The sequence below is a fragment of the Anser anser genome (genome assembly GCF_964211835.1).
Source record: "Anser anser genome assembly, chromosome: 1".
Lineage (NCBI taxonomy): Eukaryota > Metazoa > Chordata > Aves > Anseriformes > Anatidae > Anser > Anser anser.
Genome location: NC_139720.1, coordinates 33,243,501 through 33,267,229, shown reverse-complemented (window position 1 = coordinate 33,267,229; position 23,729 = coordinate 33,243,501). Strand labels below are relative to the sequence as shown.

The following is a 23,729-nucleotide window of genomic DNA, read 5'->3' as shown; positions in this document are numbered from 1 at the left end:
ATATTTCACAGAAACGTGAGACTTGCTAATCATACTTTACTGAACCACACAGCTGAAATTAACAAAACAGCACAACAGTAGCCACTTTGGCATGAGAAAGGGCTTTGGAAGAAATCAAACCCCAAGGCTGTCTTCAACAACCATTTTTGGCTTGGTGAATACCTTTTATTCGTGCAGCACAGCTGGATGGACTAACTGCACTTTCCCGAGTATTGAATTATGGTTTTTAGTGTCTCAGGCCCTTGGGAATTCTGTGTGAATTCAGTCAGTGAAAGGAAAGACACAAGAAATCCTTAAGTGTGAATAAATTTATGAGGGGTAAATTAGAGAGGCAGCTACTTGCAATGCTCAAAAGCAGGTGCTCTCCTGGGAGAGTTTTCATCTTTCCCTTAGAAACAAAGTAAATATAGCTTCCTGCATCTTAATATTACAATGATACATATTAGCTTCTGATACACTCTTGGCTCCCTGGGCTACATTCTGTCCTTTTCTATGGCAAGAGACAACTCCAGTCACAAAATGCAAACAGGTAAAATACTTGAGTTAATATCTTGAGTTAACAAAAATGAAGACCTTCAGATGATCTGCAAATACAAGTGCTTATACATTGGGAAATCCCTTGAGCTGAGAACATTTACAGAATGGGAGTACGTGAGGGGGAAACTATTAGAGTTTTTTCATCGTCATTTTGTTCTTATTCTTCCTCACACTTACAGCCACTTCTGAAGACAGAAGTTTGGACTGAAAGAGTCCCCACTGTGAAGCAACCTTACCTTCTTTGGTTCATGTGCACCACAGATGCACCTTGGTGCCAGTGGAGAAAGTGCCCAAACTCTGGCAGGACCAAGCTACCCAAGGATGCAAAGGAAAGCTTGGGCTGAGTGCTTAATTCACATCTACCAAGATACTACCTAATACCACAGTAGTTGAACCATCTACCTGCTGTCTCAAGACACTGATGATTCCACTTCTCCAGCTGTTTGTAGCTATAACTACTCATTACAACGTCCAAGGCCACAACCGGGGATTATCCCTACAGTAATAAGGGACACACCTGCTCCAGAGGATTTTGCAGGGAATACTCGAGAAGAGACTGGTCAGCACCTGTCTGAAATAAAAAGATTTCTCTGCAGAACAAGGAGACACTTCCAGGTGCTTGGGAAGAACATCCAGTTTTAGCTTTCTGTGTATTTTAACTGGAAAATGATACATTTCTGCTGTGTTATATGGTTTTTAAGAAAATAAATAAAAAGAATATACCCAAGTAGAAACATAGCCACCACTGCCAAGGAATGTTTATGCCTACAGAAAGCATCACCCCACATCTTAGCGAAAACATGATTAACAGCACCACGCTGATCTTAATCAGATTTATTGAGACAAATGTTAAAAATCCAGTGGGGGCTGGGAGGGGGCGGTTAAAAAAAAAGGCAAGTAAAAATGCCCAGAGGGAGTGAGCTAATGACTATCTTCCTATTACCTCATGAGATCATTAGGTCGGCGTGACCTCGCCGGTCAGCACCACGGCCACCTTCCCCCGCCTGAGGCCGGGGCCCCGCTCCCCTTCCCTCCTCTCAGCACAGGTGTAGCCCGCCCGGCCCTGAGGCGCGGACCCGCCGCCATGTCGGGAGCCCGGGGGCGCCCTTCAGGGGCGCCCCCGGGCTCCCGACATGGCGGCGGGCGGGTAGCAGGGGGCAGCCACCGCTCCGCTCCCCGCCCAGCCCCCGTCCCCGGGGGGCTGCGGGGCGAGGCGGCATTGTTGGCCGCGTCCATCACTCACTCCCCAGCCCGGCTGACATAATGAATGCGCTTGGACACACCTTCCAGCCCGGCGGAGAGGCGCGGCGTGCCTCCAGCCGGCGCTCCGCTCCCCTCAGCCCTCCCGGCCCCCACAGCCCGCAGCCCCGTCCCGGCCCGGTGAGGGGCCGCGGCGGCCGGGCTGGGCTGGGCTGGGGCGGGCAGCCCTCGCTATGCTGCCCAGCGCCCTGTACTGGGACCTGGTGGGCTCCTCGGCTCTCCTCAACCTGCCGGCGGCGCCGGGCTTCGGCAACCTGGGCAAAAGTTTCCTCATCGAGAACTTGCTGCGGGCCGGGGCGCCGCAGAGCCCTGCCCAGCTCCGTCCCCTCCCTGCCAGCCCCGTCCCCCTCAAGCTGTGCCCCGCGGCGGAACAAATCAGCCCCTCGGGGGGTCCCTTCCCGACACGGTGGGCTTTTCAAGTGCTTAACCCCTCGGCGGCGGACGGCGGCCGCCTGCCAGCGCGGGCTCCGGCGGCGGACAGAGGCGGCGTCTTCCCGCCGGCGGCCACAGGTGAGCGCCGGCCCCTGCCCGCGGGCCCCCGGGGAGGCGGCGGGGAGAGCCCCGGGGGCGGCTCCGCGTCCAGAAACCTCACGGGGGGGAGCGGGGAGCGCTGCCCGGAGCCCGGCGGAGGCTCTCGCCTCGCCTCGGGGCTGCCTCCGCCGACGGCGGCTTTACACTTGGCGGGCCTGCGCACCTGCGGGCGTAGTAAGCGAGGCAGGGCGTTGGGCTGCTGAGGAGTGCTTTTAATTGCTGCTAATCACGGTTCTTGCAGGTCTGGTAGCTTCTTGGGAGGCTGAGGCGATTCAGGAGCCTCCCCGCGAGCAGACGCGGTCTGAGAGGCTGCAGGGGCAGGAGAGCCGGAGCTCTCCTCAGCGCGGGTGTCCCCGGAACGGGGAAACAGGGGAAGGGGTGCGAGGTTTTCCTCGAAAACGGGAAATTAAATCAAGAGAAGCAGGCAATTTTCTGTAAGTTTTGACAAGACCAGGAGGGACAATATGCACCCTGCCCTCCCAAAAATAACCAAACCTCAAAAAACCCCAACCAGTCAACCCGCCCCCCCAAACCAAAAAAAAATACCTCAATATCTCAGAAAAATACCTTTACAGCTACATAAACGACCTATAATTAGCGATTCGATTCGGTGTAAAAATAAAAGACAGTGCTTTTTATTAGGTGATGAATCTACATGAAGAATTTGCCACTTCTGCACGTTTTGCCCATTCTCTGGCAACCCGCTCTGCCCACGGCTTGGCGTGTGGGGACTGTGCTTCTCCACCAGACAGGCCTCCTGTGAGCTGAGTTAGTCGCTTCGAAACATTTTCTACAAAACAAGTTTTATTTCCTAACGTGCTACATATATTTTGTTTGAATAAAAACAGTGTTTTGAAGCATTTTTAGGAATGAGCATTTCTGTCAATCACAGAACTATCTGAAGTTGAATTAAAAGTTAATTCATAAAATTCGACATTAGACTCACCATGTGTATTTTGCCTTTCTGTTATCATATATCAGCCTTCTGTGGTGTTTTCAGAATTTTCTTGTATGATCATTCAATTTTAAAGGTACTTAAAATGAAAATAAGGCAAACAGGAGCATAGTTATTGAACTAAGGCTTTAAGATGTGAAACCAAAAGGCTCGTTTTAGAACCAGAATTATTAACACTTTTTTTTTTTTTTCCAAGTGTAATTTTACTTTAATTAAATCCTACAAGCTGTTCTGCAAAATCCAAAGCATTTTTTCTGGGGGCTATTTGTCATAATGTACTTTAAGGTAAGGCAGGAGAGAGTCAAATCAACGTACATTAGCATTTCTAAATGTTCCAGACGCCAGTGATGTAAGCATATCTTAAGCATTTCAGTTATTTAAGTACGTGATTATATTAGCCAAGTGTAGACCAGGTCAGGATCCAGGATAAATTTAGTCTTTCTGGAATTAGGTGCATATATATATACATTTTAAAGTTCTAGAGAAAATACTGCTTTTCTATGCACAAAGCACACATAAAAGGGGATACAGCATATTTCCCAGCACTCATCACTACAGGTAAACTTTTTCTAAGTATTATAGAAGTTACCAAATGCAGAGTTTTTCAAATGCTTTCTTCCAGAATTAGTTTTCTTTGATCAGTCTACAGTGGTACACATGAACTTAGCAAAACATTGCAAGGTCAGGTCTTCCTAGTGATTTGGGGTCCAATCCTACATTTCTTGTGATCCCACAACTCCCAGGGAGTTCAAAGGGAACTCTGGGCTAAAGCACCAGGCCCTAACGTTTGGGCAGTGAGAAATGCTAGGTTTCCTCATGCATTATGCACTCAGGAAAAAGTCTCCTGCTAGTGTAGAAGATGCACAACAAAGATGAATCGTTTCTAGCAGGAATATATAGATGCTGATCTGACTTACCGGTCTTAAAGTGATGAGTGCTCTTAGGATTCTGAACTCTCATAAGTACAAGTTAGATCAAAACTGTCCTGCTGAGCCAGATTTTGTGGTTTCTAAGGAGTCTCTTCTCTCCAGCATAGGCATACTCCAGGGGAACTGTTCACACGCTGGACGCTGGCATTTCTGAGTAAGGCTTGCATGGTCAGGCTGTAGTTTCCTGCTTATGCTATGATAGGACAAACGACTTTATCAGAGTTTATTTATTTATTTTATTTTATTTATTTTTAACTAAGGAATTTGTACTAGGCAAGGTTTTCAAATTGATGCTTTTTTGTGAGTATGCACTGATATCTGTAGGTTTTTTGGAGGAATAAATGCATTCCTGTTTAGACTCCCTAAACTACGTAATTTTTTGGAAAATCACGGTCTGAGTCTTTAGTAAGACTGCTGAACATAATAAAGTAAATTTGTTTTTAATCTTTCTGAACTAGCAAGTCTTTACATATTGTGTAGGGACTAAAAATGCTCCAACAAACTAGCTGTGCATAATACAAGGTTTTTAGAAGAAAAAAAAAATCTGCAGAAAAGGGTACTGAAAACTATCAAAATTAGCAGGATAAGTAATCCGTATTGCTCATGTGCTCCAAAGTTCTGGTGAGGCCACAAAAGCCTTCAGAAACCAAAGCATCTGAAATCACAACAGGGACCGAACTGAATAAACGGAGCCGTTTCATATTTCCAAAACCGACACGTATCCACAGCACCTATCAAGGAAAGACATGAACAAAGCGCTCCATTTTAGAATACCTTTTAACACTCTGTAAAAATGCTAAAGAATGAAAATCCGGTATTTTTTCTGTCAGTTGGAAAACTCTCGTCCATGTCTGCAGCAGAGATGGGCTGGGGTGGGACTCGATCTGTGATGTCTGGTCATGGCAGCCTTTCCCTTTGTAACTCTTTAGCCCCAGAGTTTTATCAGCAATTTTCCACACACATTATTTACAGGTTTAAGCTGTTTTAGTTTTATCATCCAAGTGTATATCTGGTTATGTAGTTTGAGTTCTCCTCCAAAATTATCCTAAAGAAAAAATTGAACAAGTACACACAAAGTATTACACCATAAGATACATCATCTAATGAGTGAAAGAACTCTTGAAAAGAAGTATCTTTATGCTCTCTGTAAATATTAAAATCACTTTCCAGCATTGTAATGATACTTACAGATGAAATGTAATCAAATTATAGGTTTTTAAAATTTATAGTATTTTGACTTAAGAGTACAACCACATGAACAAGCATCCAGAATTTAGGAAGCAAAAGCAGAAGGAAGTGGTGTTAGACGTAAAACTCGCGTATCTTCTGCAATGGTGTGTTGGTTTATACCATCTTCGGATTCCTGCAGGCTTTCTTGCACCGTGCTCTCAAGCCCCAGCGTTGGTGCTGGAAGGCTGAACTGGGCCCACCAGCTTCAGCAGATGTGTTAAGCACTACGTTTCTGTCCAACTGAACTGAATTTCTCCTAACCCATGTGCTGTGGGCCTGCTTCTTCCCTTTCAAGATCTTTTTCTTTGATAAAATAGAGGTGAAATCGTGTCTCTGCTTTGTGCTTCTGCCTTCTGCACTGCGGATTTGCAGCCATGACTATATAAACCAAACCAGAATCTGGTTCTGCTTTTTAAGCACTGGACACCTGGAGCGTGTTCTTTCTGGGTAGAAACATTTAAAAATCTCACTGTTGTAAAGCAGCACTTCCCAGTGAAACGTGTTACAGCTATGCAGTTTATACTTACTCTGACCGTGAAAGGGTGAGGGAAGCCTAAGGTAAAGCTTCTGAGCAAACTAATGGACTCTAGGTAGGGAAGAGGTCTTCAATTTCTGCTTGCTGATCTTGGATTTGGTCCTTCTCCTTGTGTTCCAATGTTGTCATCACCATCTGAATAAATTAAAAGACTTGGTAGTTTTCTTCAGCATTTTCTGACATAGGAGAATTATCTGGAGGGTGATGAGATGCAGCCTGTTGTAGCACAGACTTTAAAGAGGTCCATTCCACATCTTCCCTCGTGACTCGGTTTCCCCAAGTACTGGTTGGTACCAGGTCAGAGTGGCCTCAGTGAGAAGTACCCAGTTACGTTGCTACCTGAAATTATTTTCTGAAAATCTCTGCTTTTCTCAAGTAATTTGCCTTGGAGGGAAAACAGTAATTGTTTTACATCCTGAATTTTCTCACTAGTATGTACATGGCAAGAATCCGTCTTTCTGCTTTAATGTTGGTATTTTGATAGATTGAGAAAAGAAACTGAAAAGCACAATGAAACAAATAAACATAACAGTGAGATACTTCCATTGCAAAACTTGCTGAAAAATTAATCTTACAGGATTTTTTCCTAAAGCATCAGAATACCAAATAGAATATGGTACTTTACATATAACACAAAAGAAAGGAATTGGAGCAAATATAAACATAAACCGGACTTAGAGTAATAAAGATCCATTCTGTGATATGGATACGGCTTCTGTTTCTCTAACTTTTGAGTACTTTTTTTGAGTACATTTTAATGCCTTTAGCATCGCAACGTGCTGGTGAGATAGGAGAGACCTCTGCTGCTTAGAGGAGGAGCTGGAGCAAAAGGAAACAGCTTGCCTAAGGTAAAACAGAAAACTGAGAGCATTGCAGGGAAGTAAAACCAAGTCTTCCTCTGCTGGCTGACTCTTTAGACTAGCGTCGTTTTTTTCCCACAGTGTGATGACAGTAATTGTTCCCTGCAATGCTTGTTTTAACCAACATACTTTACTTCCAGCTTTTAGTAGAATCTCTAGTGTTTCTTTATGACAACCAGGAGATTTTTTTCCTTTATGTTGGATGTCCCCAGTGAAAAAATGCTTATTAATTACTGATTTAAAGCCAACCGGCTGTCAGACTGTGTCCCTGAGCAGCACATAATGCTCCAACTTTCACTAAAAGTAAAGGCACAGCTCTGCTCCTTCTAAGTTTGCACTAGCTGTGGGGACTTGCCATCTTCACTTAGTCAACAAGTTGTTGACTAACAGGTCTCAAGATTTCTGTTTTGTTTGGGGCTCCTTTGGGGTGGAGAGATCTATTTGGCATGTTCTTTTATGTCCTGACTGCCAGGAGCATTGAGATTCCTTCATTGTTTTAACAATCAAGTCTCCAACAGGATTGGAGATTGGAGACAGAGAAGTTTCTGTAAGTATCAGAAATCATAAACTGATTTCCCCCAGTGTAGCATCTTTTCCTGCTTTCATGCAGGCAGTATCAGCACTGGGCAGTGCCATCTCCGCTGGTGGCACAGGGTGCGCTGCCTCTGAGAAAGGAAGAGGCTCCAGAATTTGGTCCTTAGTGAGGTTTAAGCACTGCCAGAAGATCTCAGAGCAGCACTAGGGAGAACAATGGTGGAGGTCTGTAGAAAAGCAATTTGCTGAGGGGAAACTGTGGAATTAATCATGCCTACAGTTAGCAAATTTCTTTCTGTAAAATGCACTTTATGCTGCAGAATGAGGTCTTCTGAAATCTCGTAGCATATTCTTCATGTTTATATAAAACAGATGGAAGTGATAAGGATTAATCTTATCAGGCAAGTTCTCTGCGTGAGTGCAGATTTCAGGCTTCATTGTGCTGTGCTATTTTGCATTCCTAAGTTCCCCATCATTTTGGAAGGCAAATTCCCTGCCTCCGTTGCCCAGCAAAGGTCTTCCACAGAAACTCTTGTTTAATTCAGCTCTGCAAACCAATCCCTACTCTTAATTTTTCTAAGCAATACTTCTGTGGTCAATCATAACCCATAAAAGAATTCAGAATGTAATCTTTTCGAAATGAAAGCAAGTTCAGGTACATAAAGCAATAGGAGGCTGTTTCAAATATCAGATCCATAAACCCAGATCCTTATAAAGTTAGGCACGTAAATATTTTCAGTAACCTAGGCTGTGTTTCTTTGAGGTAAGTCATCATGTTGGAGAAGAAGTGGCCTTCCCTTTGTGCTGAAAAGCTCACAAAAATTTCCTGTGAGAGGCTGTCTTTTTCTGAAGTTATAGCCCATAATTCTGTTGAGGTACTGTGTATGTCTGTTGATGAGTTTATCTCATCTGCATGGATCTTGGACAATTTGGTGGTGTTTGCTGAAGGCCCTGCTGCTGGAATCTTGTGACTGTATGAATATCTTGGATTTCAACTTAAAGAAGTATTTCCTTGTACAAATGTAGAAGGACTAAAAAGCTTATGTGTTAAAAAAAAATGCAGAATTCACCACTTGTTATTTTTTCATTCTATCAACATCTGGCCAATCTGGAGGCTTTTGGCTGCTTGGAACTGGCAGTAATGCGGCAAGTAAAGACTGGCTCAGGTAGGAATTTTTAGGTACTCAGGGCATACTAGTGAAAGAAATGGTGCATTTTGGCCAATGGTAAGATTTGGAAGTAGGGCTGCAACAATAAAAAAACAGTGAACTGCCCTATTACAGCGTGTGACCCTAATTTCACCTTGTTTGAGGAAATTATTTCTGAAATATTTTGAAAATCAAAGAAAATAACTATAGTGCCTTTATGGCTGAAATTTATCATTTTTTCCTGCCTCTTTATGTCTACGCAGAGAATTTGTATTCTTTTGACGTTACCCATGAAGGATAGTGAGAATGCCACCTTACTTCAGCTGCTTAAAAAAATAGGTGTCTTGTCTAATCTAGTTGTCTAAATACCTTGTCTAATCCACAGTCAATACAGAGACACCTCCAGAGGATGACACAACTTGCCTTCTTAGATAGCTATTTTAAGGTGATGAGTCATTATATAGAGCTGATTATCTCTTCTGATTGACTATTCAGGAGACTATTCCAGAGACAAGGAGCTTAGACAGCACGCCAAACTTTTCGACAGAGAAGTGACAGTAATGCCCTTAAAATATTTAACTGAGAGTGAGAAAAGATTTTTTTACAAGAACTGGTATGCAAAATGTGCTGGGGACATGCTAGCACATGGGTGTCTTGAAGCGGAAGGCCAGAGCAGGAGACAAAGCTGGTAAACCCACAGCTTTCCAGATCCCCATCCTTCTTCTCAATAGGTACAAGGTATGGTGGAGGTGGAAGCAGCCTTTCTTGCTGACACCAGGAGAGCCATGTAGTCTTTGGCAAGCGGTGTGGGGTTTGGATGTTGCTTTGGGTTGTCCCAGTGGTGAAGTGTACACCAGAGTCTGACCATGCATTGTCGCCAGCCTGAGGCACCCTAGTTTCCTCAGCCAAAGAAACAAACCAAGCATACATGTACAGCAAGGCGTGCCCTGATAAAAGGACATGCAGATCGTGCCTCTGAAAACCAACAGTGATTCATGTGATCCGAGCTAATCTTCGGTGGGACTCTGACATCCACAGCGTTGCTGTAGATGTAAGGAAAAGATAATCATGCTGTTAGCGTATTTGAAGCCCTTTTAGATGACATAGCTTTTCTGGAGTAACTATTCTGGTCATTTTTGAAAGCCCCATTGAGACCCATTAAAAAATGCAACTCTGCTTCTCACATCGGCTGCTTGTGCAGGATTTCAAAATATGTTTTTGGAACTACAAAACCGTTTCTGTGAATGTTTTCTGGGGTTTTAAAACTGATCTGCGTATGTCACTCTGGTGTGCCCTTTGGGCTGGACCAGGGCATTCATGCTGTTGTTTTACAGGAATGAATGCAAACAAATAGACAGTGATGCTAGGAGTGCAGGAAAGCCAGCTCTGAGGGATGCTGTACCACAAGTTCTTGCAGTCAGTTTTGCCACGTCCTTGTGGTGGTGACCGCCTTTGGTGGGAGATGGCAGCAGCTGTTGCTTCCTTCTCGTGGCCAGGGGCTCCCCACCAGCTGGGAAATGCTTGGGGCTGCACAACTGCTGCCGAAGCACCACGCTGAACACAGTAACTGCAGGAGTCTGAGCCGTGGTTCACCCAGAGGCCCGTGGCTTGTGGTTCAGGAGCAGAAATGGTGCCGTGTGGCTCAGCTGGACCACCAGCCTGGTTCAGCCGCTGCTAGATCAGTTGCGGGGAGCTCTTCAAGACATGCAGCTTTCCTGCAGCTGTGCAAGAGCCTAAGTCATTGCCAAGAATGGATGGATGTGGGAAATTGCAGTTGACTTGTATCCACTTCATCCAGGTTTCTCAGATGAAATGAGATAATTTTAACGATATTTTTTATTTTCCTGCCTGGGCATCAATGGGGAGAGCAGTTCACGAGGGCTTAGCAATACCTGGAGAATGTAAGGGCTGTGTTCACACAGCTTGAACTCTGTCTTTATTCCTGTGCTTGCTGTTGCATGTTAGCTGGCTCTCTGAGTAACTCTTCGGAGGTGTTTTTGCTCTTGTCACAAGACTATACAACATTTTAATCAGTTAGCTATAAAAAACACTACAACAACCAACATGTGCAGTGAAGGAGGCCTGTGTAGGTAATACCTGAAGTTTACCGTAGGTTTGCTTTTCCTCAATAACCATTTGTCATTTGCCTCTTGGCTAATGGCCTACGCTATTTCCCAAGTCATTTCACAATGGTAGGATTAGGAAAAGCAAACAATGTCTTTAATAATATGCTATTTTAATAGCATAATTTTAATAATATGCTATTTTAAAATTACATATCCATTTCAACTGGATTGGACTTGGGAACCTTCCTGTCAAAATGCTGAGTAGTTAGAAGGAAAATCTGCCATTATTGCCCATTATTGGCACGGCTTTTGGATGGCAAAGTTTTTGAATTTAGAATATCTTCAGAGTGGGCAGTATGTTTTAAAATGTCAGTGTCTGAACTAATTTCTGAGTTTTAGCACTGGATGATCTCGAATTCCATTTGCATGTTCAGTATCATTTGATTGTCTGTTGGGAAAAGGCTTTGAATTCAGAAAGCTGAAAGTAAATGAACATTATTACCAAAATTTTGCATGCAGCAACAGTGTTAAAAGAACTTCTCTTGTGTGAAAATATAAAAAGAAATTACTGATTTCATTTTAGGTATTTCATCCTTTTTAATTTATGATCCAATAAATTTTCTTTTTAAGCATATAGTACAATTTTTGGAGTGCCAAAAGGCACTTATACCATACTCTGATGTTTCATTTTCATGCATCTGTGAAGCTAAACCTGTAAAGTCTCACTCTTGTGAAATGCTTAGTTCCGTACTGTGTTTTTATGAAATGAGAATGCCAAGCAGCAGAAGAATTAGGTATCTTGGATGTGAATTATTAGGATTTAGCCCACGTTTAGTCCACGTAGCTTGAAGTGAAAGCTACTTTTTTGTTACTGTACACTTCATTCTGACCAATAAATACAGAACTAATATTCTGACATTTCCCAATTTTGAGGCTCGTGTGAACAGCAAAAAATGTTTGCTTTAGATTGCTCAAACAACAAATAGTGGTAGAGTGGCCATTATATATGTGACCAGAAGATGGAAATGTAGGCAATACTCTCCCTATGTGTTAGGGTGAAGCATTAACATTTTTCTCTACACGGGGCTCCCACGGTTGAGTTGAGTATCCCTGTGTTGTGCCAGATTCTTTACTGATGCAACTCTGCGTAACTCCTACACTTTGCTTTGAGTGCAGCTGCCTCAGTAGACATGATCTGAAGATACGGGTTGATAGACCCGACCTACAATTCACTTGTGCATCAGTGTAGTTGGAGCATATTAAAGAGTTTTAGAAACTAGACATACACATTGGGTTGTATGGTTTAGAGAGACATAATGCTATTGGTAATTCCATAGGATCCAGAATAAACCTATCTTGAGAAACAGTCTCAGGAACCACTTTGTTCAGAGATACCTTCATATAAGGTATCTGCATCTTATTACTTAAACAAATGTTCTCCCTTGGAGGGATATGTGCCATGCATGCAGAAAAAAACAGTTGAGTGAATTAAGCAAAATGGCCAGGAACGACAGAAGGATGATTTCTTTTGACTGCAGCAGATCTTTTCTTGGAGATCTCTCCTGTTTGCATCACTGTGCTGTGCTAGTGCACTAAATCATTGCCAGCAATATTCATGGAAGTGTGTGGCTAGTTTGAGGTTTTCTTAAGCAAAATGTACATTTTAAGTTTTGACACTGATCCATTTCTTGGCCTTTGTGCTTGTAGCTTATTTGTCGAGAAATTTAGTAAATGGAGAAAACCTATCCTTTCCTATTTCTCTATCTTTATTTGCAGGACTATGCTACCTATCTGAAGCAATAGCTTATTCAGTTCTGGTTTATCCAGATATCTTGTGGCTGTATCACACATCATGATGAATGCCAGATTACCAAAAAAGAGCACGGAACTGGAGAGAATTAAGAAACCATAAAAGGGAAAATCAGGGACAGGCCAACATAACAAAAATCATATTACATGAATAAAATGCTCAAGCTGTGATTAAGGTGAATAGGGCATTATAGCAGTCAAGGAATATTTGATACATGTGGAAGGGACGCGAAGAAACTGAGTGTGGTACCTTTTGTGTGGTAAGTTGTATTTTTAGAAGTGAAATTTTAGAAAGAATTTTACCTTACTGTAAGGGAAGCTTGATAATGGCACAAAGAATGTGGCTGCCAAGAAAGGGAGGAAAAGCCCTTCCCTTGGGAGTTTCCAAACTGTAGTAGATAAAACATTAGCAGCAGATAAAAATTGTTGTAAAGAACAAGCTCTTGTGTTCAGGAGGATGGCTGAGATTATCTGGTAGGTCTTTTCTTTCTCCATCTCTGTGCTTCTTCAGTTACAGTCAAATCCTTTCCAACTTCTGTACTGCTCCAGCTGCATTGAAGCCCCTTGGATACATAAGACAGATAAAATTTAGCTGCACTTTCTTGGCTCTTTAATGCTCCTTAGGACACAGTGCCATATTTGCTGGTCTCATGTGAAAGAGAAGCTTTAGAATACTAATGCCTGGCATAAATCATTCCTTTTTGTAAATGTTTTGCAAGCATGCACCTCAGATATAGGCAATTAGTTCCTCTTGGAGTATATTTATATTTCATTAGAAACAGCAAAGTGTTGATGATAAGCTGCAGTAATAAAACACCTGTCAAATTAAAGAAATTTTCACCTACCTTGTATGAATTCAGATAAAAAGAGGTACATATTTTCAAAATGTTCAGATTAAGGCTTCTACAGCAATATTTTATTGCTTTGGAAGACAGCAGATCTGAACATCAGAAAACTTACTAAGATGCCCTAGTATGTATTCAGGAACCTCATTTTGTGTCATATTTCTTTTTAATTTCAGTTGAAAAAAAAATTTAAAAATGAACTCTGCTTATATACATTTATTTATATTTCTTCCTGATTATTGATTTCTTATTTTTTTATCTAGGTATGCAATTACTCTTGTAATTAATCTGATTAATTATGGATACTTAGACAAACTACAGTGCAGAGTGTAGAGCTGTTTATTTTCAGCCTAAACCAAGAAAGGAAAGTGACATAGATGCTGATCACGTACAATTCTAGCAAGCATGATGTATCTATTTTCAAAACAACAAAAAAAAATCCACGTTTCATAGTTGACTAATATGAGAGAAATTAAAAAATAATTAAGATGAATGAAAAACCCCATGAGCCTTATAGAAAAAAATGTAAGGAATTATTTGATAATGAAGAATTTTTGAAGATTTGTGGTAACTTTTTAAACATAAAGAGACTTCTGATGTATTTGTTCAAAAAATCTATAGAAATGTTACCAAATATTACCTAATTTTATGGGATCATTTAGCAATTTTTATTGTATTAAGCAGCGCCTCCTTTAGCAAGCGGTTTATTTAAACTTAGAGCACTTTCCCAGCAAGATTGAGTTCAACATCAGGATAGCAGAATCAGGTCCTGTAGTCTGTGCCTGGATTGTGTCATTGCATTTTAAATATTTTATTCATAAAGGTTCCTCAGTTATGGAAGTCATTAGTGGTTTGAGTACTAATAACAGCACTTGAGTACAAGCAGAACAGTCAGGATTCATTTTTAGATTTTTTTTTTTTTTTAAGGTATTATGCCTACTAGAGTTATTTGAAGTAACTTTCTCAGATATATTATACTAATTAATTCGACAATGCATTATTTAAACAACATGTTCAATCCTAATATTTAGAAGAAAAATAATTATAGCAATTACAGAAGTAAATCTCACATCTTCAGAGTTTCATTCTTATAATAAATAAATTGTTTTCCATATTATATTTAAATGATACATATAAACTAGTCTTCTTAAAATTAAAGAGCAATTACTTGGCTTATCATTGTTTGCGTTAGAAATATCACCATCTAGAAAAAAAGGAAAAAGAGCTTGTGGGGCAGGACTTTACACACTGACTTTTTGGAGGACTGTTGTTATGAATTTCACCTAAGCTCAATGGATAATCAATTAGATCTATGCTTTCTCTGCAGCTCTTTCCAAACACTTTTTTCTCCGAGCCCCGCCATTCTACTCAGCATGCTGCGGTGGGTCCTGTCAGCACCCTGCATCCCCCACTGCTTTTCCAAGTAAGTTTTTATGCTTCATCAGTAATGCTTGAGTTATTCTGTAAACCAAAGCAGCAGGATTTAATGTGTTCTGGAAAACTAATTGGTGATGCAATGGCAGCAGCTAATTCCTTAGTAAAATCACAGCAATCCTATTCAGAAGGTTTCCAAAGATTTATCAAACTTAAGTACACTGAGCAATTGTGAGAGATTTCTAATGGCATTGAGACACCCAGACAGCGCTAACCTAGGAAATCTCCTTGTTTTCAGTTTGGTAGAAAAGATTCTTTAAAAATCAGTAACTCTTTTAAAAATCTGTGTCAACAAACGTTTGCAAATAAGAAAAGAAAAAAGCTGAAAGATCATAAAATGGATGCTGCATTTTAATGTCTGTTAGGGATAAATTATGATTCCGGAAGCCCTAGCATTATTTATATAAAACAATCATTCTTGTTGTAGCATTCAAATGCATGCACGTTTAATTTTTTTTTCTTTTTTGAATTATAATGTAAAAATGTGAAGACACATTTTGAAGAGAATTTTGGACAGTATGCACTTTACACCCAGGATTAAGACCTGGAATGCATTTCCATTTAATCCAAATCTAAATTTAACCTTGACTGTGAAGTTTGCACGCCATGGTGTAAGAATATATATTCTGATTGTACATGTTTATGGCTCAGGAACACAAACAGAAGAGGCATTTCCTCGTCCTTCAAAATGGAGAAAAAGCACAAATCCTTTGTCAAATCCAAATGGAAATTAGAGTTCATGAGTGCTCTAGCATATACTTTTTTATCACAGTTGCATTCAAACCCTTCCTGGCTATGTGCATGTGTTTTATGAACGTTTCAGAAGGGCAGTTGCTAAGTTGAATGATTCTTGACAAGTGAGGCAGCAAATGCTGGCAGTTTAATGAGCTGCAAGTTTCTGAGCACCTCTTTAGGGGGCCGACACTTTCCCACAGAGCGTTTTACATGGCCCCGGCTCTCCCACAATGGCTGACAGCACCATGACCAATCACCACTTTCACTTTACTCATCCACACGCGACCTCACCACAATTTTTCACTGTGCAGATGAACTTTAGGAACCATTTCACATTGAAAAGGCCTGGGCAAGGGTCAGTTGCCCTTTTGTATGGCCATAAAGCAATACTCTATGTGCCAGTCTTTTCTCCTGTCTCACATTCCAAGAGATTTTCTGGACACCATTTAAAGCACTTGACTGAAAAATAAAGCAGTGAATGAAACTGACTTTTATAGACTCATTCTAGCTCATCTTCCCATATAACCCTGTCTACCTGAAAAGGGATTTAGTGGATGAGCTGAGTGTATACAGGGACTTGCTGAATACATAGGCCCATTATCAACTGTGGGGATTGTTTATTAACCAGGAGTGATACACTACTATTTTGGAAGTGACCTATTAATTGTCCATTTAACTAGAATGTATTGAGTTCAAATGAAAAAATGGAAACCATGACTAAAGCTTTTACTTGCTCCTTCAAGGTGGTCTCTGCCATGAAGGCAAATGAAGATTGTTCCACAGATTAAGGGGACATTTATCACTATATATTCGGACACAAAGGAAAGCCTTAAAAAAACACACACACACACAAAACAAAAACAAAAATCAAACCAGCAACATAGGAAATGGTAACAGATTTGCATTTATGTCAAAAGAGCACTAAACCTTTTGATGCATGTTCAGTGCAACAGGTTGCAAACTGACTTGCTTCGTTCTGATAGAATTGTTGTAATGAATGAACAACTGCCTATCCCCACATACTAAAAAATCTTTCAACCCACCAACTGAAGTGTAATTTTTGAGTGCAGAGTCAGAATGCATTTTGGAATATGAGGCATTCTTAAAAAAATCATCTAGGCTAGTCAATTGAGGATGAGTATTCATTATCCCAAACACGAGTGGGGATCATCATTTTTGACCCAATGATGACCCAGAGGTTGTTTTCTGCTGCTTATGAGTGTTCTGCTCATGATTAAATTTTGTTCAGTTGGGCTTTTAAAATCAGTCACATACTGTGCCTTAGTCTTCACGGAATCTACTGAATCACTCTTCACTATTACATTAGCCTAATGCAGGTGTTAAGCTGTACCCTACATACTGCCTCTATAGGAATTAATTGGTGCCTCAGTGCTCTGGCAGGAGGTTGTTTCTTTGCTGATTGACTGTTAACAACCAGCCAGGCAAGACAAATTTTAAGGGGTCACATAATCTGGCATCCTGTGTCCCTGGCTGACAACTCCATTGTGGAACTCCGCCTGGGAGTCACGGACCAGCCCTGTTAAGCTTCTTCCCTCACTGGTATCTCTCATCCCGTGGTAAGGATGAGAGAAAGTAGCAGCTCCTCCACCATCAGACTGTAGCTTCCAGTAGACTCGGGAATTGCTGATGATTCATCAGAAACTACTGGGAGGCTCTGGAAAAAGGTACCTGAATTCTGCAAACTCCAGCAAGAAGGACAGAAAACACAACTGAGGAAGAAGGGCTTGTGTTTGCCCCCAGCTTCGTGAGCAGGATCAGATCTTGGCGGGGGGGCACACGGGGGCTATGCGCTCCTCAGGGAAATATGAACCCAGCTTGCCCTTTACACAAACCTCCATCGTGACATTTTGACGTTTGTGCTGTAGATAGTTTATTTTGGTTTGCAGGGAGTCTGACTGTGTCACTGTGTGATAAATATCAGGACAGTAATCAGTAGGTTATGATTTTTGTATCAGGTCCCAAATATCATTTTGAAAATTGAAATACATTTGTATCCATTTAAACTTCTTTATACTGTAACATTTTAAATCAAAATAATTACTTTTTGCCACAGGCTATTATAGGGAACAAATATAAAGATGGGTTTTTAAGATGTAGAAAAATTCAAGCAAGGCATGTCTAGTAGAAAATACTAAGTGCAGTGGTGCCTAAACAGTAGTGCTTGACAGTGGCAATGTATTTTGGGGAAAGATCACTGTATATTTGCTCAGCTTCTAATATTCTTCCTCTGCTGGTCGCAGTGGGAGGCAAGATACAGGGGTAATGTGTGTAATGTAATATCAAACCAGTCAAACACACACCACAAAAGTACCTAGTCAACTTTACAAGACAAACATAGACACTCTAATTCCTCATTGTCATACATACACAGTTGTACAATACTCTCGGTGTCCATGTGTTTGTTTCTCCATGAGTGTTTAAAGATACACATGCCCATGTGTATTTATGTATAATAAACCAAAGTTGAAAGGTGGTGTAGCCCCAAGGAACAGCTTGTGAAAGCTGCATCTGGATTTGATCAGTATTTTCAAGATCACTGTATCTAGTGAACAAATGTATTTAATTCTGCCAGACTGTGCCTATACAGTTGACTAAAATAGACTTTTTTCATGAAAGAAGGGTACAATGTTTTAGAAAATATACTTTAGATGAGAATTTTGCAATTGGCTTTTGACATGGAAATCCTTGTCACAAATTGAACTGCAACACCCCTTTGCAGCTGCTGTAACTCTAAACTGGGACAGCAGTCTTGGTGTGTACGTGGGGAGGTGTCATCAACAGGACAGCTTGTACCTTTAGAGTCCAAATTGCGCATAATACAAACCAAAGCCACCTTTGTGTCTGCCCTCTCACAGAAAGATCATAGGTGTCTTTGGCTTTACAGCCACGGCATGCGTTTCTGAATCAAAGGGCAACTCTTTCCTGGACTGCTTGTAAGTGTCCCGTGCAATTATCACATCTGATGCTTGGTGACAGGCCCTATTCGCCTAGCCTCTGGTACTGCTCCCTGGGTTTGGGAGCATTTGGGGAAGCTGGGACTGCTGGAGGCATACCGAGCCTCACCAGGACCACTCCCACTACACCACATCCTTCTGTGGGAGAGGGAGCATTGCAAAGTACTAGGGATTTGGGCTTTACTGGGCATGAGGAAGGTGAGAGATTTATCCAAATTTGTTTTTTTTTCTGTGCTCTTTGTGAGGCCAATGAAAGGATGATGTAAACACTTCTATTTCTTCACTGCAGTTCTGTCCACCAAATTCAAGGCTGTTTTCTAGGGTAGGGTCCCCTCTAGGCATAGATCAAGGGGATATGATGGGATTCATTGAAAAATGCCCTCCCAGAACTTGCTATGGGATGGCAAAGGATTAGCAGCCAGGCTGACAGGAATAAGGCCAAGTACTCCCCAAATCCTGCAGTAAAGAAATTGTTGTGGTTTCTAGAATAAGCAAGTGAATGGCCATAGATTTTCTGAGAAATACTTCACTCTGAAAGCCTTTCATTAGTAAACAAAACTTAAGAAAGCCTATTTAGTTTCTTTGAGTCAGTAACACAGACCACTTTTTATCTGGTTCGGCATCTCACAGAAGGAGAAAATAAACTCCTAGGAAAACTTACTGCAGGTTACTCAATAAGGAAAATGTGCAAAGGAAAGCGGAGAAGTTTCTCCCTGACTGTACTTGGATTTTACAGTAGCATGGGCCCTGTGTTAATATTCCTGTATGAACTCATCTGATTTACTTTTTACCATGTCAAAGGGAGACTTTTGACCACTGACAACACCTCTAGATCCAAGTGAGAATTTCACCCTTAATGAACACGACTGAAGCATTACGACACACTTATAACACCAACAAATCAAAAGTGGCACAGTAGTCTGCTAGCATTATAATGAACAGCACTGAATATTTTTCTAATATGTGTTAGATACTGTGTGAAATTCACATCTATTTCCACTAGGAGAGGAAAGTGTCCTGCCTCTTCTGACCCAGGAGTCTAACTCCAAAGCCCGGAGAGGTATATTACGAAGAGCTGTCTTTTCTGAAGACCAGAGGAAAGCTTTGGAGAAAATGTTTCAGAAGCAGAAGTATATCAGTAAAACAGACAGGAAGAAACTGGCCATTAACCTGGGTCTAAAGGAGTCTCAGGTAAGGAATGACAGAACACCCATGACTTTCTGTCCTTTTGAAGAAAAATCTTTAAAATGGCTTTGAAAGAGGAAAATTGAACAGCGTTGGGCCAGCCCCAAGCTCCTTCCCTGAGCAAAGACCTCAGTAAATCAATGGCACTTTTAACCAAAGAATGCTTGACCAAGTTCCTGGTTTATTTCCTGAAGGTGTACAATCAAAAGTTGATTGCTCTGTTTTCACATAAATGAGAGAAACATGACCTCAGCATCATTTCCAACACCCATTTGCTGTTTGACACAGCCTCATCAGGGGCTTTGGAGTAGGGAACTGTGCTCCATCCTGCTGCCAGGTAAAAAAACACAGCATGGAGCCTTCCTTCATTCCTGTGAGCACCCTTTGCACCCACAGATGAACAGCTGGTGACAAAACAGTCAACAGCACTTGCCAATGCTGTCCCAAGAGGGATAGCACCATTCTGTCCCAAGGAGGGGAACCACCCTACAGAAACAAACCTAGCTGTGCAAGAAAAGAGCTCTTCAGAGCTCAGAGAAACTCTAGAAGAAAAAATCTGCAGAGCGGCCTTATAAAAGGCTCCAATTTTACTTACCAATTCACATTTTAAGTTTTTTTTTTTTCTTCACGTGACTGTGCGTTGGTCTACTGTAGGACTTCAGAGTTTAGCTGAAGATTTAACACCTCCTATGAGTTGTTCTAACTAAACAAATATGCTAATGATGGTGCTGAGAGGTGGTAGCCCCATCTAGAATCTCAGGAGCCTGACCTAGCTGCAAATATAGGAAAAAAAAAAAAAATGCCTGGCTTGAAGAGCACAAAACCTGAAAGAAACTGAAAAAAAAATGTTTGTGAGGGTTTTAGAGCAGAAAATCAGCATTTTAGCCAATGGCAGGTGGGATTCTGAAGATGGTAGAGAGGACATGGGTCTCCAGCATACAGCTGAGAGAAAGTGAGTGACAGTACAATTTTATTTCTTTGCACCCAGCAGGAGTGAAAGTTCTTAAGATACGTATGGCAGAAGCTGTCTGGTGAGCACAAAAGGCTGGGAATGGTGATGGCTTTCATCATTTTTATCTTGGAGGTTTTCAGAACTTGACAAGGCCCCGAACAATTTAATCCAACTTTGCAGTTGGCTTTACTTTGCATGGAACGTTAGATCTTGTGGTTCCTTGCAACCTGAATGACTCCATCTCAAGCACACCAACTATAAACAAAAAAAGAAGCAGAGCATGAACAAAGCTGTAATCTCTGCAGGATAAACAATTTCATTTCAATGAAAATGTGCAATTGCACTCACCAGTGAGCTGCCTAAAAATTTCCTAGTATATAGTCAAATTCCTAATATTACCACTATTTTTGTTGATCTTTTCTTCCATGTTCTTGATATTCAGGAGAGCAGTGGGGAATAAAAAATAACGGAGTGAGACACAGATAACAGCTACCATAGCTACCATTACAGGAAAATTATTTTATGATAATGATAGACCAGATGATACCCATGTCTTTTTTTTTTTTTTTTTCTTCTTATAAAAGGAAGAGTAGTTCCCATGAAGGTTAGTTCTTCTGGTTCTGCTGGTTATGCAGCTAAGGTGATGATTCTCAGACCTTTGGAAGTATATCCCCTTCTATATCCTAGAAGAAACTTCATGCAAATATTTAAGAGAAAAAAGAATATAACCTGAATAATCTGCTTGGTTCCCCCCCTACACACACCCATTTCTTCTCTTATTGTAACACTTCCCAGGTGTGTATTTCCTAAGCTTTTCCCAGCATTTCATGAATGCATTTTGAATGCCCAAGCTTTGTGACTCAAAGTTTTTGAAATATAGGTTTTGTCTCAAAAGCACATGGTTCTAGGTAACTCCTGGAGAACTGTAGTTAGACGGACGAAATGTCTTTAAATCCTAACTTCTGTGTCATATAACACACATTTTGAAGCTATATGGCCAAGCTATGTTTGTGAATGGGACGGTCTTAACTCTTGGAGGCTCTTTTAAAAAGGAAGTTTCACATTGCCAGTACTATCACTTAGTTTTATTAATGACAATGCTAATTTACTCTGAGAATCCTTATCAGTCTAGGAAGATGGTGCTATAAGAAATTGCACTGTCCCTAGCTGTCATCTTTCTAGTACAAGCCAAATAATCACCTGCTTGAGGTAGGGAAAGTCACAGAGAGTATTTGGCTCAGCTGTAATAAATAGGAAAGGGAAAAATCCTCAGTTAATGTCAGTCAGTCAGCTTGACTGATCTACTGTAACATCGAATAGGGAAGGAGCATGAAACTAAGGGGATGGAAGGAAAAAAAAACTTATAAACGCAATGTTGTTTAATGAAAAGAATGCTAATAAACTCTCATTTACTTGCCAACAGGTGAAAATTTGGTTTCAGAATCGAAGGATGAAGTGGCGAAACTCCAAAGAAAAAGAAGTGCTTTCAAACAGGTGCCTCCAAGAAGGTCTTCAGGAGAACTACCTCTCACAATCCACCATGAATTTTACCTCCCCATGCCCCTCTGTGTGGGAAGTGTCTCAGGAGCAGGCAAGTCCAAGGTGGAAGGAGAAGTCTCCAGGAAATTCTGAAAGACTGGCTAGTACACAACCACCTCCAAGAGCAAATTCATCGCAGAGCCCACTGTATTTGTATCCTGACCAAGACACTGCAAATAAGGCAGTTACATCATCAGCTTAAAATATAGGGGCAGTTTGTAAATCGAGTGGAGAACACGGGCTTCAAATAAGAGGTCTTCTAAGACTAACAATATTTGGACACTGTAAAGCTAACTAGTTTATGCCTCATAAATTTGCTAAAGTCTAACACCATTAAAATGACAAACAACTAATGATTTAAGAAATACTTTTCAATACTCAGCCTTTTCTTGTGTCTTTTCCAGTCTTTTACTGACCTTAAAAGTGGAATAGGAACTGATGGTAAGTAAAATGAAGTGAAGAGCATGATGCTGAAGTTTGGCTCTGATTTATACATCTGCACTGTATACAGATATTCATTAAAACACACTGATAGAGAATCTCTTTTATCTCTCACTGCATTCAGACCAAGTAATTTCTTTTGTGTATAAGAATAACCCTGGTTCCCTGAAGATAGTAAGTTGCTTTGGGTTCTTTTTGAAACTGATTAAATGACACAATAGGTTCATATCAGACAAATGTCTAGTATGTAATTTTTAGTATGTTTCCTCCATCTGTCCTCCCCTATATCAGTATCCAGCTAGTTCTAAATAGCACAGGCACACATCAGCTGGTAACCGTAGTAAAGTATCCAATACTAAAAGACAACCAACCAACCCACACAATAAATGGACTGTGTTTAAAACGATTTGATTTGAATGCATACTGGGAAAAGCAATTCACTAACTCCTTTCTTTTATCCTGTGGATGAAACTTACAGCATTTTCAACTCAATTTCAGTGGCTTTGTCAGACTGTAAGTGCAATCTCTTGTAATCTGTTCTGTATTTCAAAATTGTGATGGCCATATGCAGAATTACAGCCCAAACGGACTAAGCAGCAGTGCTATAACTGGAAAAACTGCCACTAGAGCCTCCCTCAGTGAAGTACCTAAAGAGATGGCATGCTGTAGTAATCTCATTCCTCACTTACTCCTCCTCAAATTCATGCCAAGAGGTACACATAAATATACATATGTATCAAAGACAGGACAGCATTCTGTGTAATACAAGAAGCCTGAAAAAATATCATTAAAACTGCTTTACTTGAAATGATTTTTTTGCTTCATCCACATTAAGGTAATCACCCTCTGAATTCAAGGATTGATTTTTATTCACTTGCAAGGCTTTATAGCTCAAAATGAGAGCAGAAAAGGTTTTTTGTTTGTTTTTGCTTTTTTAATCATACGTTTATGAATGTATTTGTTGAGAATAAAAACTAAAGGTATTTTATCCTACAGGCAGAACATTTTGGAGAACGTTTTGACTTTATAAGGACTATTTCATTTCTGTCAGATTGATACATTTTATAGCCAAAGGAGATGATTATGATAATCTAGGCTGGCTTTCCTCATCATGCACGCCCTGAACGTCTGTAATTATTCTTGCCTTTGAGCTCCAGAGGTTTTAGAACTGTATTGTATATCTTCCAGAAGAAAAACATACAATTGATATTTAATGTTTTACCTGGGGA

The 23,729-nt window shown here is 40.9% G+C and overlaps 1 protein-coding gene across 1 annotated transcript; it reads left to right on the top strand.

Annotated features, from left to right (window-relative positions):
- The first annotated feature begins 1,744 nt into the window (after positions 1-1,744).
- Positions 1,745-23,729, top strand: DBX2 (developing brain homeobox 2). The gene is made up of 4 exons (XM_083820203.1): positions 1,745-2,307; positions 14,567-14,662; positions 19,387-19,574; positions 21,944-23,729. The coding sequence occupies exons 1-4, from the start codon at positions 1,971-1,973 to the stop codon at positions 22,259-22,261; spliced, it is 939 nt and encodes a 312-aa protein (XP_083676329.1). The 5' UTR covers positions 1,745-1,970; the 3' UTR covers positions 22,262-23,729.